Source organism: Rhinatrema bivittatum, chromosome 8, assembly GCF_901001135.1.
Source record: "Rhinatrema bivittatum chromosome 8, aRhiBiv1.1, whole genome shotgun sequence".
NCBI classification, from domain to species: Eukaryota; Metazoa; Chordata; class Amphibia; order Gymnophiona; family Rhinatrematidae; genus Rhinatrema; species Rhinatrema bivittatum.
Window position 1 is genome coordinate 38344797 of NC_042622.1, and position 15589 is coordinate 38360385.

General features: G+C 45.2%; 1 protein-coding gene across 6 annotated transcripts in view; it reads left to right on the forward strand.

Annotated features, from left to right (window-relative positions):
* The first annotated feature begins 1409 nt into the window (after positions 1-1409).
* The window catches only part of PABPC1L (poly(A) binding protein cytoplasmic 1 like), a 63092-nt gene continuing 48912 nt past the window's right edge, over positions 1410-15589 (forward strand). For 4 of the 6 annotated variants that reach the window (XR_003858269.1, XM_029613135.1, XM_029613137.1 and 1 more), the window contains exons 1-2: positions 1746-1901; positions 3456-3654. Coding sequence is in view for 5 of the 6 variants with exons in the window: in XM_029613135.1 (XP_029468995.1) it covers positions 3462-3654 (193 nt within the window). In the remaining variant the exon portion in view is untranslated. Of the gene's footprint in view, positions 1520-1742; positions 1902-3455; positions 3655-15589 lie in introns of those variants that run through there. The other 2 variants (XM_029613136.1, XM_029613140.1) reach the window with 2 other exon arrangements.

The following is a 15589-nucleotide window of genomic DNA, read 5'->3' on the forward strand; positions in this document are numbered from 1 at the left end:
GCAAAGGCTGAATTGTATTAGCTGGTAGACCCAAAAAAATATGGCATTATACTAATTGAATTCAGTAAAAACAAGCATTTGAAGTACAGTCCTAAAGTCATCATATGCAAGCAGAGGCTTTAACATATCGATTTGGTTATGTTTGGCGGTTCACGGGATGCTGCTGCACTCACCCCTGCAAGAGGCCTTCCGCTGTGGCACCCCATCATCGCCAAATGCCACTGCCAGGCTGCTGCCTCCCTATAGGTGCATATGTGTATAATATGTGCCTACAGCGTCTTCTAATGCTGAAGTTGTGTGTGTTGGTTCTTGATTCCTGTGCCTTTTCTTCTCTCAGCCCACCTCGTTCATCCTCATCTTGTCCAATATGTTCAGTGTGTCTCTGTCTACTCTTTGGATCTTGACCACTAGCTTGGACCTAACCATGTTTGCTGCGGCCTGGATCTGACCCTTTGCTTAAACCTATGAGTGCCTGGACCTCACCATACTTAATAGCAGCCTGCCCTGACCTTAGCCTTCCCCTGACTCTGTTAGTCTGCTGTCTGCCCTGACACCAGTGTGCTTTTTGACTTTGGTTATCTCCACCATCTTAGGGCCCCATCTTGGTCTTGCTGGCCACCATAAATAATCCAAGGGCTCAACCTGCAAGGGGGGGGGGAGAGAGCTGGTAAAAGTGAAGTGCCAGACTGTTCGTGTACAGGGTACGTTTGCCAACTGTCAGCATAAGCCTCATAGGTTTGCCCTCGAATCTGCATCAACTATCTCACAGCACACAGGGTTCACACACCGGCCACTCTTCACAGTCTGTTGAGGCCATGAGTTTGGCAGACTTGCCTCCAGCCTCTGCTATCACTGGCTTTAGCACACCAGCTTCAACAGCAGCAGCAGCGTGAGCCGACCACCACTTAGGAAATAGAGAAATAAGAATTTTTGAGCTTTAGGTGCCACTTCCAAAGGTTTTTGAGAGGAGCTTAAGTTTCTTTCTCCAGCGTTTTCAAGGTTGTAACATTCGACGCATGAACCACAACTACGAACCCACCTCCTGCTGCACTGATAAAGAGCTGCTACCAAAGATCCTGAATGTTGAAAGCCAGAAAGTGACATGTTTTTTAATATCCACCTAGTTATAGTTTTATAGTATATGTGCCAAACCAGCGGTAACTCTAACTCGCTTCTGACGCTGCTGGCACATTCCCCTTCGTCCTCTCTGTCCTACAAGCACGGTATAACATGTTAACATCAAAAATAGCAATGCAATAGCTTATGCATACAAAAATAGTACTCGGTTTCATATTTTCATTTATGGTAGAATTCAAATTAATAAGTAAAATCTAGCTTGTAAAATTATTTTTACAGTGGATGTTAATACGCTTCTTACCCATACAAGAAATCCCTTTGATAGGAAATGAATGGGATGCTATTCTGAAAAATGTATGCTTGGTGCTACGTGACTGCATGAATTCTAAAAAGCGAACATGGTGAACCCCCACAGGACAGACCAGGACCTCGCCACCAGAAGGTAAGGAGAAACGTTTGCTTCTAGCGGCTTCGCGCCATGAAAAAGTGCTGCCCCTTGCTGCGGCTCAGGGATTGGTTCCTTGCTGGGCCTCTTTGGGTAGGAGCAGGCGTGGCCTCGCTCGCCGCAGTGCGATTGGTTGCCGGCCGTCCTGGGCAGGAGGAGGCGTGCGCCCGGCTGCAGCAATGGGATTGGTTCCCGTCGGAAGAGGCGTGGCCCCCGGTTGCCTCCGGCATTGGTTTGCCGCTTGCCACTGTGGCCGGCAAGAGACGTGGGTTGCGTTCGGTGCCACGGTCACGTTGTTTGGGGCGTTGGGGAGTGGCGCACGGTGGTTGCAGCGGCCCGGATCGCACTTGTAGCAGTAGCAGAATCTCTTGGCTGAAATGTAAGTGCTGCCCGGGGCGATAAAGGCGGGACGAGCTCCCGACTTCTGTCTCGTACCGGCCGTCTTGCGGGTCCCAGGTGTTCGTCTTCTTAACGTGTGCACTTTAAAGCCTCGTTACTGCTTGGAAAACCACCTCTATCCAGCTCAGCCACCTGCTACCAGAATTTAAGTTTTAAAAAAGTAATGCTGTGACGACCCCCCCCCCCCCCCCCCTCGCACACCGAATTGGAAATTATTATTTCACTCTAAACATGAATTTCCAATTTCCACCTCCACTACGAAATCTTTTTTGCAATATGTTTGCTATTACGCTCCGGAGGGCGGTATCGCTCACCTGTGATAAAGCGCTCAGGATTTAATACTGCGCTATTTAAATGCAAATCTGTAGAGCTCTGTGTGGCTTTTCTGTATCACGGAACTTTTAAAACGCAGAATTAAATGCTTAAGTCTTTTTTTTTTTCTTTCATTTTTTTTAGTGATTCCGATTAATACGTGAGGTTGTTTTGTCACTGAAATAGTTAAGGGAATCTCTGCAGTATTTAACTGCACCTGGAATCTAAGAGTCACAAAGTCAGTTTGTGGAGGATGCGTGCTCAAATAATTTGGGAAGCCTCACTCTGACTTAATATGGAACTGCTTATTAAGCAAATCGGTTGTGCTCAGAGGCAAGTAGAGATGATGGATGGCTGTTGCAGGAGAGAGGGAAAATCGGTCATCCAGATGTTAACATCTGGTATATCACTGGTGGAAGTGAAATTCTGGCAAGGTTGCCAACTGTCGGAAAAAAACTCAAATCGTGTCCATTTAAAAATAATTTCATGACAGTAAAAAATGTTATGAGCCAAGGGCTTGTATCCTTGGTGTGGTGGGTTCAGGTTCTGCAAGGTGCTTAAAGGGGTAAATCTCTGCATACTAAGGCTAGCTGTGTACAAAATGGGGACAGTAACATGCACCTGAAATAAAATAAAAATATTGCTGAAACTTTTGGAAGATTGTCAGTAAAAAAAAAACTTGAGTGGGGAGGCCTGAACTCTAAGGGCCTGATTGATCAAGCTCCCTTCCCATAGATACAGAATGGGAGAAAAGCCCTGAATGATGGCTCTGCAAAAATACACTGATGATTTGAGAATGCCACTGATGTCTGGCTCATGCAGATATTAGGGGATGTATTGTGCATTCCTTTCAAATGCATACCGAAGCCATTTTTTGTTTGTTCCGAATGGAACGAACAGAAATTGCTACCTACAAAAATATCTCAAAACTTTGCGGTGTAGAAAACAATCTTACTCCTGCCTGCCCGGTTGGGCCTCCCTAGGCCCCCTCCAGCTCCCACTCCTGCCACTCATCTGGGCAAGAGGAAACCCCCCCCCCCCCCCCACTCATTCCTGCCCTTGCTCCAGCAGCTTTAAAAATGGCCCCGAAGTGATGTCACTTGATCTAAGTTCTATAAGTCCGTTGTCCACCATTTTGATGTCATGTGAGAATTGGTAATAGCAAAACAAAATGACCATTACCCATTTTGCTGAATGTGATGGTGTGCTGGAAACCTTGCAGCTGACCATGAATGCGAGTGGTCCAGGGTATCCTTTAGCCTCTCTCTACGTTGGTGATCTGCACCACGATGTGACAGAAGCGATGTTATACGAGAAGTTTTCACCTGCTGGACCAATCATGTCCATCAGAGTTTGTCGTGATGTCTCCACGCGTCGATCCCTGGGGTACGCCTACATCAACTTTCAACAGCCGGCAGATGGTGAGTTTGAAGTTATCTCCGCTTGGGACGTGAATAGAATCTGATGCCTTAACCTTTTTACATCCTTTTGCATCGAGTCATTTCTTCAGCTAGGCATGTACCTTTCTAGGAGACAATTCTGGTGTCAAAAAAACTTTTACAATTCATCTTTTTTTTTTTTTTTTTTTATCTGCACGTCTCCCCTCTGTTTCTGTGTCAGTGTTGGTCTTGCTTGGATACTGTTTGGGGAAATATAATTTTACATGCACACTCACAAACAGGGTTTTTTTTTTTTTGGGGGGGTATCTTTTGTGCCTCACTGTCTTCATATCCCCTCTGAGTTGTGAATTTTTTTTTTTTGGGGGGGGGGGGGGGTGTCATACACTGGTAATGGGTTGAGCTTTGCTTTTTCCGTATTCTTTTGTTTCTGCCATTTCTCCCCTTCCACATAACACCCATTCTCTTATCAGAACAGCTGTCTTGGCTTACAGACGTGTTTGGGTAATTGCCAGGTTCTTGTGGCCTGGATTGGCCACTGTTGGAAACAGGATGCTGGGCTTGATGGACCCTTGGCCTGACCCAGCGAGGCAAGTTCTTATGGTTTTCACTGCTGTAATGCAGCACTACCTCTGAACAGGATTCAGTCTGACACCTGGTCCTGCATACTACGGCAGTGTTTGGAAGCCAGCTAAAGGCATCCTTGAACCTGGATCTCTAAGGGGGGAATGTTAGGGTCCCCTAGGCCCACGGGCCAGGCCAACGTTTAATGCTGGAAGGAAGTGTTGCATTTTTAGTGTGTCTGTGTGACTTTTCTTTTGCTTTTTTTGTTGTCTGTGTGGCTTTGTCTATTTACGTCGAAGATTATTGTTGAACTTGTAAAATTGATTTTTTTTAAAATAGCCCTCCTTCTCTTCTTAAATTCAAGCCCGTAATAAAAGGCCTAATTTTCAAATTTCTTCTAGTCTGTGGACCAGATGTACTAAAGGGTTCCTCGTATTTGTGTTTATGGAGGAAAAAAAATGCTTATTTTAATTAATTTGTATTCAATTTATATTCTGCCTTTCAGGCACTTCAAAGCAGATTACATTCAGGAACTGTAGGTCCCCAGAGGGCTTAAGTCTGAATTTGTACCTGAGACAACAGGGGGTAAAATGACTTGCCCAAGGTCACAAGGAGCTTAGGAACGCAGAGGACGACCAAGTGGCCCATCGGGTCTGCCCAATTATCCTGTCCACGCTAAGTCAGAGTGTGACCACCTGCAAGTTTTCGCCCCATCCAATACATCTGGTCCCATAATTTTCTTATATATTCAAATGTTTTTGTACCAGAAGAACCTACCAAGCAGGTATAATATCTCATTTGCTGTGGAGCCTGGTTTTCCTAGCGCTGCTGTGTGTGTGACACTACATTTCTCTGCTGAATACAGAAGCCTCCAGCTGCTTGGAAATGGCTGTCAGGTTTCTGTTTAAAATTGTTTGATATGCAAAAAAACCCCAAACCAAACAGTGGATCCTTTTTTGAATTAATTTGAATGTTAATATCACTGAACTGCAGAATTTAATATTATTGCTTTTCTTTGTATTTCTGTTAACAAATCAATGTCTGTACTAATACCTGTGATGAGCAGGAGGCGTGAAAAGAGGCTATGATCTTTCCTAAGGTCGCCTTAATTGAAGGAAAATGCTTATCCTCCCACTTTCTGCTCGAACTAGGTGACAAGCTAGGACTCCAGAAAGGTGGAGTCCTAGCTTGTCATTTCCTTTCTAGAGCCTTCCGGAAGCCATCTTGACTTCCAACATTGCTGTCGCCATGTGTTCTAGACATGACAGAATAGTAAAAATGCAAAACCAAGCTACAAAAATAGGTGGTTTAGTTCTTACGTTTTTTGGAAGTGAAAGTCAGAACTCATATTTATATATTCATTATCCCTACTGTTTTTTCTTACCTGTTAATTTTGAGCTTTAGCATGTGGGCTTCCTACTTGGAGCTGTGTCATCTCTGACAGTTCGCCAATTGGCTGTAAGCGGCGAGACTTTCTGTATACCTGCCATCGGGGTGCAAATATATTTAGGAGCTCAGGACTTTTTTTTTTTCATTTATTTTGCTTCTTACATTTCCATGACATTTCAATTTTGTCCTTCTGTCTTTTTGTTTTGTCTGCTTTTGTTAATTTCGTTTTAAAACATTTTTTTGGCTTCTTTCCCTTTATTTTTATTTTCCTAGCATGTAGCCAGATGGACTCAGACCAGTGGGTAATGTGCTCCTCCTCTGCTAGCAGATGGGAGACGGAGTCAGATTTCAAAGCTGACGTCATCCTGGGTACATATACCCCTGCACTGACCTCACTTCCCCAGTATCACTCCATTTCCAAGCAGATGCGGACACAATCCCACACACTAGCACAGTGTTAGGAAAATTGCAATACGAAGATAAATTTACCTTAAGAAGATTGAGCCCCGCTCTCCTGCGGTGATACCTAAGAGTCCCTGCCCCAGTTGAGAATTCCTGAGGTGATCTCTGATATCCCTCAGAGGTGTGCCTTGGTTCCAGCGTGGATTTGGCCCCCAGAGTGGCTGAAAGGCAGCGGGTACGCATCCAAGTGCGGCGGTGAAGGTAAAACCCTCTCCCCCTGCAGCTGGAGACCGTCCGATGCACAAGCGGTAAGCACCGAGACCAGGTAAGAAGGAAACTTTAAATTCAGGTCTCCGGTCTCCAGAGCTTGGATCACCGCACCGTGTCTGCCCCTGGCGAGTTAAAAAAGGGAGCACCTATCGGGTTGAGCAGCCTTGGTTAGGCTAGGCCCTGATCCGGTGCAAGGGTCCACACACGTGAATACCCTTAGGAGGGGCGCCATCTTATATGCGGGGATCATTGGAGCCATCTTCCCTTCCCCTCAGTGGTACATGCAGGACAATCTGGCAGCCGATGCGCATAACTTGTGCGCATCCCATAGAGCCGTGCGCGCAGCGGTGCGCCCAAGTTAGCCGCGCACACACCGGGGAGCACTCCGTGCGCATAACTACGGCCGCGCACAATTCTCACGCGCAGTGAAGCTAATTTGTGCGTCCAAACATAAATTCAATGGCACCGGCATCCAAGAAGGCCAGAAGGCACTCTCTTTGTACGGCCTGCCACATAAGAGCCGCGCAGCCTGAACTGGAGTCCTGCCTGTGTCAGCTTTGTGAAGAAGCCCAGAGAGGACCAAAGCCTGGTCCTTCACTGTCTGAGGATGGGTCTGGAACCACTACATACGATAGCTCCCCGGACCTATGCAACTCCGAGATGACTTTTCCACAGGAGGGCACCTCAGGGGCCCCTACCCAGACTCCCCCTGGGATTAACATGGACCCAAGGACCTTCTCTTGGTTGGAATTTTTCCAGGGGCTGCAAGCCTTTGTACAGGCTTCAACACAGGCTCAACCCCTGCCGGAAGCACAAAATCCTTCCTGCCTTACTTGAATGCCTTGTCTTACTAAGAATCTCCCGGATACCTCAGATGATGACCACTCCCTAGAAGAAAAAGAAATCCCTCCAGGCCTGGAACCATACCAAACCATGCTTCGTTTCTTCCACAAGGATGAACTACCAGCCCTTGTTTCCCAGACTCTGGATATTCCAGGCACGGATCCCATGGCGGAACCAACGAAGAACCCAATCTTGGTGTCCCTTCGTAAAGCCTCATGCTACTTCCCGATGATGGAAGCCATCCAGGAACTGATTGACCTGGAATGGGATACCCCAGAGGCCAACCTTTATTTATTTATTTAGATTCTTTTATAAACTGAAGTTTAGCAGGCTGCCTTCACTCCGGTTTACAAAGTAACAACATAATACATACAACACATTCATAACGAACAAGTTGAGACTTGTATAGTCAACTGGTAAACAGGTAACAATCTGGCGTAAGTCAAGTGTGTGAACATAGGTATGGAAGAGTATGACTTACCAATAGTGAATTCGGTAGGCAAGCATGAGTAGATGGGCATTTAGATACATAATTTAAGTATAAACGTGCTTGGGTGTTTGAAAGAGGCTCATATAAGTGGGGGAAACAGTAGAGGGAAGGGAAAGAAGAAAAAGTAAATCTGAGAAGGTGGGATTGGATTAATCAACTTTGTCAGGGAAAGATTGTCTAAATAACCAAGTTTTCAGTTCTTTTTTGAAGGATTTAGAGTCTCTGATCGAGCTTAGGCAGGTAAAGAGTTCCATGCTTTTGGACCAGCGATTGAAAAGGCTCTATTTCTAGTTTAGGATAATTTAGCATAGGGAAGGGAGGGAATGACTAGAAGTAATTTGCCGGTGTTTCTTGTTGTGCGTGGAGCTTTGTGCAGTTGAATCATGCGGTCAAGGGCTGTGTTATCTTCTTTGTAGATTTCGTTGTGAAGAGTAGTTAACATTTTGTAATTTATCCTTTGTATTATTGGTAGCCAGTGAAGATTCTTCAGAACTGGGGTGATGTGTTCCGATTTCTTCTTGCCAGTAAGTACCCTGGCCGCGGCATTTTGTAAAAGTTGGAGTGGTTTAATTGTGGATTTGGGCAGGCCAATGAACAGTGCGTTACAATAGTCGAGGCTTGAAAAAATGAGAGATTGTAAGACTGTCCTGAACTCATGTTGGTGTAAAAGTGGTTTAAGGTGCTTGAGTATAAGTAGTTTGTGAAAGCCTTCTTTTGTTTTCATTGAGATGCATTTTTTTAGGTTCAAATCATTGTCTATCCAGATACCAAGGTCTTTCACAAGAGTTTTCAATTGGATATTATTGTCGATTTTTATGGAAGGTATAGGGGTTGTTAGATCTGTGGTGTTTCTTTTTATGAGGATGCATTCAGTTTTGTTCATATTAAGGCATAATTTTAGCTGATTCAGTAAATTTCTGATTGAGATTAGGTGGTTTATTGTGAGATTGATTGCATCTTCAATAGATGAAGTTATTGGAATGAGTAGTTGTATGTCATCAGCGTACAAAAAGAAAGAGATGCCAAGATTTGAGATGAATTGACAGAGTGGGAGTAGGTTAATATTAAAGAGGGTGGCAGAGAGGGCAGAGCCTTGTGGTACTCCGGTTTGTAGGGGAAGTGGATCCGATGATATATTATTGAAGGTGACTTTGAAGGACCTGTCACTTAAGAACGAGGAGAACCAGTCTAGAGTTTTTCCTGATAGTCCTATGTTGGTAAGACTTGAGATTAGTAAATTGTGGTCAACTGTGTCAAAGGCTGCAGAAAGATTGAGTAGGATTAATAAATGGTTTAAATTGTTGTCAAAACCTCTTATAATTTTGTTAGATAAGTTGATCAGAAGGGTTTCAGTACTTCGGTTCTTTCTGAAGCCGTGTTGAGAGGGATGTAAAATATTATTGGTCTCTAGATGTTCGTTGAGTTGTTTTAGAGCAGCTTTTTCAGTCATCTTGGCGAGTAATGGGAGGTTGGAGATAGGGCGATAATTGTTCAGATCTTTTGGGTCCATGTTCTTTTTTTTCAATATGGGGGTGATTGTAGCGGTTTTTAGATTAGAAGGTAATTGACCTTCTTCTAGAGATTTGTTAATAATTGCAGCAAGGGTCGGTGCAATAAAATGAACCATTTCTTTAAATACACGGGTTGGAATGGTATCGAGCTCATGACGTGCTGGGTTTATTTTTTGTAGCATTTTTTCTGTTTCCGTAATTGAGATTGGTTCAAAGTTTGACCAAGTTGATATAGTTAAAGTGTTGGAAGGTAATTCATCAGAAGGAGGGTTGATAAAGGTTTTCGTTATTTTTTTCTATTTTGTTTTTAAAGAACATAGCAAGGTCTTGGCTAATGTTATTTACTTCGGAAGAAGGGGTGACTTTGTTGTTTTCGTCTATTAGGTTTTTAACTATGTTGAATAGGGCGTTCGATTTATTTGAAGAGTTTTTTATCTTCATACTGTAGTAGTCACGTTTGGCGTTCAGAATTGTTTTCTTATAATTGGAGAGTTGTGTGCGATATCTTTGAAGGGAAGCTTGGCATTTGTCTTTGCGCCATTCTTTTTCCAATTTTCTGAGATTAGATTTCATGGATCTGAGTTGTTGATTGAACCAGGGGTTGTTTTTCTCTCTGTTTTGTTTTATAAATTTTGTTTTTTCAGGGTTAATATTGTTCGCTGATTGTTTAGTCACTTGGAACCAGGATTGGGTGGCATTTATGTATATTGGAAAAGTCTAGATTCATTATTTGTCTCTCTAGTTCTTGTTTGATAGAGTCAGTTTGGAAGGGGGGTCTGTATTTGAAAGACACTTGTTTATTTGTTCTTGTCATTTTGTTGGAGATACTTTGTGTGCAGCATTGAATTAGGTAGTGATCGGACCAGGGAACAGGGTTGAGAGATATTGTAGTGTCAAAGAAGAATTGGTTGGTGAAGATTAGATCTAGCGTATGACCTGCTTTGTGAGTGGGGTTGTTTATAAGTTGGTTCAGATTTAGGCAGGAGAGCATGTCGAACATAGTTTGGCAATTTTGAGATCTAGGGTTAGCATCAGTGTGAAGATTGAAGTCACCAAGAATAATGGATGGTTTTTTTGTGCTGATGTTTGTTATTAAGAATTCAAGTAGAGGGGAGATATCATCATCATCGTCATCATCATCATGAAGTTTTGGAGGGCAATATACTAGAATTAATTGTAGGAATTCGGAGTCAAGCAAGGCAATTTCATATTTCTCTGGGAGGTTGGGATCAGTTTCATAGAGAAATGTTTTTTTATTATGAGGAGTAGTCCCCCTTCTCTGCGTGACTTTCGTGGAATGGAGAATATGTCATAAGCATTGTTGGTTAGGTAATTTGTAAGTACTTGGTCGGTATCTTTGAGCCATGTTTCTGTTATGGCGAAGAAGTCTTAAAGACTTAAAGTCTTAAAGACCTTAAAGAAGGTCTGGCCTTGGAAGCCTTTATACCCTCTGGAACCAGCGGCCAAGGAACGCCTGTGCTTTCCAAAAGTGGATGTCATGGTCTACGCTGTCTCAAAGTGAACTACTATCCCTGTTGAGGGAGGAGCTGCAATGAAGGACACTCAGGACAGAAGATTGGATTCCATCCTTAAGCAGGCCTTCGCAACAGCAATGACACTGCAGATTGCCTCCTGCTGCGCACTGGTGGCACGTTCCTGTTTGCTCCTCTTGAGAGAGGCAAATAACTCCGGAATGTATACTGGCGAGACGATGGAACCTGCAGCAGCCTTTCTTTCAGACGCAAGTTCAGATCTAGTGCATATCTCAGCCAGAAGACAGTTTTGGCTGTGAAATTGGTCTGCTGACATGAGCTCTAAAGTGAATCTCACGAGAATGCCCTTTAAAGGATCTCTCCTATTTGGAAACGAATTGGAAAAGTTAGCCAGCAAGTGGGGCGAATCCCCATTGCCTCTGCTACCGGAAGAGAGGGCTAAAAGATCCCAGCGTCCCTCGCCCAGAAGAGCCAGGGCAGAGGTTCTCAATGCTTTAGTCCGTACAGGAACTCACAGTTCCAAGCACCACATCCTCCCAGAAGGCCCCAGTCCTTTCAGAACCGACATACCAAGAGAGGAACAGGCACAGGGGCAGGCTCTAGCCATGCCCTCCAAAGAGAAGGGGCCAATCCATCCACAGGAAGAGGAAATAGGTCAACTTTCCCTCTTTTACCAAAGACTGGTCGAGATCACGTCGGACAAAAGGGTACTAAACATCATTCGAGAAGGTTACTCTCTGGAGTTCCGCAGTATTCCTCGGGACAAATTTATGATGTTCCCTTGCCACTCCCATACCAAAAGACTGGCAGTGGAAGTCACTCTGACAAGATTACTCAGTCTGAAGGCAATAACTTTGGTTCCTGCGCCCCAACAAAATACGGGGCGTTATTCCATCTATTTTATTGTTCCCAAGAAGGAAGGATCATTCCGGCCCATCTTGGACCTCAAGAACATCAACCGTCATCTGCGGATACTACACTTCCGCATGGAGACCCTTTGCTCCGTAATGGCAGTACAACAAGGGGAGTTTCTGACCTCCCTGGACCTCTCCAAAGCCTACCTTCACATTCCAGTCCATCAAGAGCACCAGCGTTATCTATGCTTTGTGATACTGGGTCACCATTACCAGTTCAGAGCGCTACCCTTCGGCCTAGCAACCGCCCCCAGAACATTCTCCAAAATCATAGTGGTCATGGTGGCAACACTAAGGAAGGAAGGGATCTTGATTCACCCTTACCTGGATGACTGGCTGATCAGGGCAAAGTCTTCGGAAGAGAGCCAGCAGGTGACCAGCAAAGTCAAGAACCTACTGCAGGAACTTGGTTGGGTCGTGAACACGGGCAAGAGCAGTCTGCAGCCCTCCCAGTTTCTAGAGTACCTGGGGGCCCGTTTCGACACCAAAAGGAAGCTAATGGAACAGTTACGACACTTGATGACCAATGTGCGCCCCAGAGTATGGGACTATCTTCAAGTCCTAGGCCTTATGGCATCAACCCAGGAAGTCGTTCCATGGGCAAGGGCCCACATGCGACCACTCCAGCGATCCTTGCTCTCACGCTGGAACCCACTGTTCCAGGATTACTCAATTCGCCTCCAACTACCAGCAGATGCACGTTCTCAGCTTCAGTGGTAGCTACAGGAAGACCACCTAAGCATAGGAGTAAACCTATCCCCACTGAACTGGATCTTGCTCACCACAGATGCGAGCCTGTGAGGGTGGGGAGCCCACTGCCAGGAACTGACGGCCCAGGCACAATGGAGCAAGGAAGAGGCGGGATGGAACATAAACTGCCTGGAAGCTCGAGCAGTCAGACTAGCTTGCCTGCGATTTCAGCCACAGACTCCGAGACAAAGTGATTCGAGTAATGTCTGACAACGCCACAACGGTGGCCTACATCAACCGCTAAGGAGGAACCAGGAGCCAGCAGGTGTCCCTGGAGATAGATCCTCTCATGGCATGGGAGGAGATAAACCTACAAGGGATCTCTGCCTCCCACATCGCAGGAAAAGACAACGTCTCAGCAGATTTCCTCAGCAGAGAGAGCCTGGACCCGGGGGAATGGACGCTGTCGACCACAGCCTTCCAACTGATAGTGAATCGCTGGGGCCTACCAGCCATGGATCTACTGGCCATCTACCTCAGTGCCCAAGTCCCCAGGTTCTTCAGCCACAGACGAGAGCCACACTCCCAAGGGATCGACACCCTCGTCCAGACCTGGCCAGAGGAAGTCTTACTGTATGCCTTCCCCCCCCCCCCCATGGCCACTACTGGGCAAGGTCATCCGCAAGATAGAACACCACAGGGGGGACTAGTTCTACTAGTAGCCCCGGATTGGCCAAGACACCCATGGTACGCAGACATGAAAGACTCCTTGCGGAGAGCCCTCTGTGCCTACCCCCACACAGGGACCTTCTTCAGCAGAGCCCAATTCTTCACGAAGATCCATCTCGATTCTCTCTTACGGTTTGGCCTTTGAGAGGACTCGCCTGAAACCCATGATTGACACCCTGCTCCGTGTGCGCAAGTTCTCCACGTTCTGACATACATACTGATCTGGAGAATATTCAAAGTCTGATGCGAGGACCGCTGGATTCTCCCACGGACAGCAAAAATCCTCTTGATCCTTGAGTTCCTACAGGACAGTATGATGAAGGGAATGTCTCTCAACTCACTCAAGGTCCAAGTAGCCGCCCTCTCCTGCTTCAGAGCCAAAGTGAACGGTATCTGTCTAGCAGCTCAACCGGATTTGACCCGTTTCCTAAAAGGGGTTAAGCAACTTCGGCCACCTCTAAAGTGGCCGGTGTCCCTATGGAACTTCAATCTGGTATTAGACTTCCTAGCGGGGGCTTCTTTCAGACCAACATGCGATCTGTCACTATGCCTCTTAACATTGAAGATGGTATTCTTGGTGGCAATATGTTCAGCTCGTCTTATCTCCAAACCACAGGCACTATCCTGCTGGGAACCCTTCTTTAGGTTCACTCCTGGAACCATACAGCTGCACACCGTTCGCTCCTTCCTACCGAAAGTGGTTTCCGAGTTTCATCTGAACCAAACCATCTCCCTACCATATCCTGATGAACATAAGGACTCTGAAGACTCATACCTTCTTCGCCACCTAAATGTCGGTAGACTCCTGGTGCGATACCCGAAAAGATCGGAACCGATGCGCAAAACAGATCGCTTGTTCATCCTTCACAGCGGGAAGAAACAAGGAGAAGCGGCCTCGCGGGCAACCATAGCCTGCTGGATCAAGGAAGTAATCAAGGCAACCTATATAGAGGCAGGGAAGCCCTTACCACTACAGGTTAAGGCTCATTCTGCTAGGGCCCAAGCAGTATCTTGGGCAGAAACCAAACTGCTATCGCCTGCCGAGATCTGTTGGGCGGCGATGTGGTCCTCCCTACACACCTTCTCCAGGTTCTACCGCCTGGATGTTCAGGCCCGAGAAGACGCAGCCTTCGCAAGGGCAGTACTAAGTGGGCCACGGGCAGCCTCCCGCCCTGTCCAGGAGTAGCTTTTGTACATCCCACTGGCCTGAGTCCATCTGGCTACACGATAGGAAATGGAGAAATTACTTACCTGATAATTTCGTTTTCATTAGTGTAGACAGATGGACTCAGCATCCTGCCCACAGCTGTCCCCAGAGAAGGAGGTCCTGGGAAAGTGAACCTTGAGACAAAAACAAATACGGGTAAGCCATTGCCTACCCTTAGTTCAAGACATCCACAGTTAGTCTGGTGTTGGCGTTGACTTAGTTAAGTGCACTGGCGGTCTCCAGTTTTTTTAAATCAGTTGACTCAGTTAATCAAGTTTAATAAGTATAACCAAGTTATGCAAAATATATATCCACAATGGCTTTTCGAGGAGGATACTGAGGAAGTGAGGTCAGTGCAGGGGTATATGTACCCAGGATGACGTCAGCTTTGAAATCTGACTCCATCTCCCATCTGCTAGCAGAGGAGGAGCACATAACCCACTCATCTGAGTCCATCTGTCTACACTAAGGAAAACAAAATTATCAGATAAGTAATTTCTCCATTTTTGCTTTTCTGAATTTTAGGCATCATTTGCCCAATTCTAGACACTCAGATCTGGCTTCTGGGATTTTTCCAGCTTTGCAAGCCATGTGCTTCTGTGGTAGTACTGTAGTTTTATAGGGCAGTGCAATTTAGGAATGTATAAGGGGAAACACATTGGCTCTTAAAAATGATACAGATTCAACTGGCATAAACTATAGTGCGGAATGCCAATGACTGTATTGCATCTGGCGGTTCTTTGTAGGTTGTTTTTGTTTGATATAGGAACCATTCAGTGAGGTTGTACATGAACTTGTGACATCTTGCAGTTGCATCTGTGTGATCTCAAAGGCTCGTAAGTTAAAACATAATCGAAATACCTTTTATCGACTCAACATAAGAAAATCACAAATTACAAACAATTTAGTTGTAAAAACTGAAAATCTGCCAGAATTCTCTTAATTTGTTGTTAATACTAGAAGGCATCAACAATTTAAACATCTTTCCCAAAATAAAGATAATTTTTACCAATTACGGCAGCAGTTTATATGTACACACGAAAGGAGATGCAAACAAATAAATGCAGTCCAAGTATCAGCAAAAATTAAAGAAATGATCTTTTTGAATCATTTAGTTTTTATATTTTTACAACGGCTACTCCACTGCTCACCTTCTATATACAGGAGTTCTCAACCAGGTCCCCCGACACGGACCCCGTGTTTCACCAAAAGGCTGCTTCGGGAGGGACTATTGCAGTATGGATTTTTCACAGCTTAATTAAAGTCCATATTTGAGTCAAGGGGTGCACTCCCTTTTGGCGAAACACGGGGTCCGTGTCGGGGGACCCGGTTGAGAACTCCTGTATATAGAAGGTGAGCAGTGGAGTAGCCGTTGTAAAAATATAAAAACTAAATGATTCAAAAAGATCATTTCTTTAATTTTTGCTGATACTTGGACTGCATTTATTTGTTTGCAT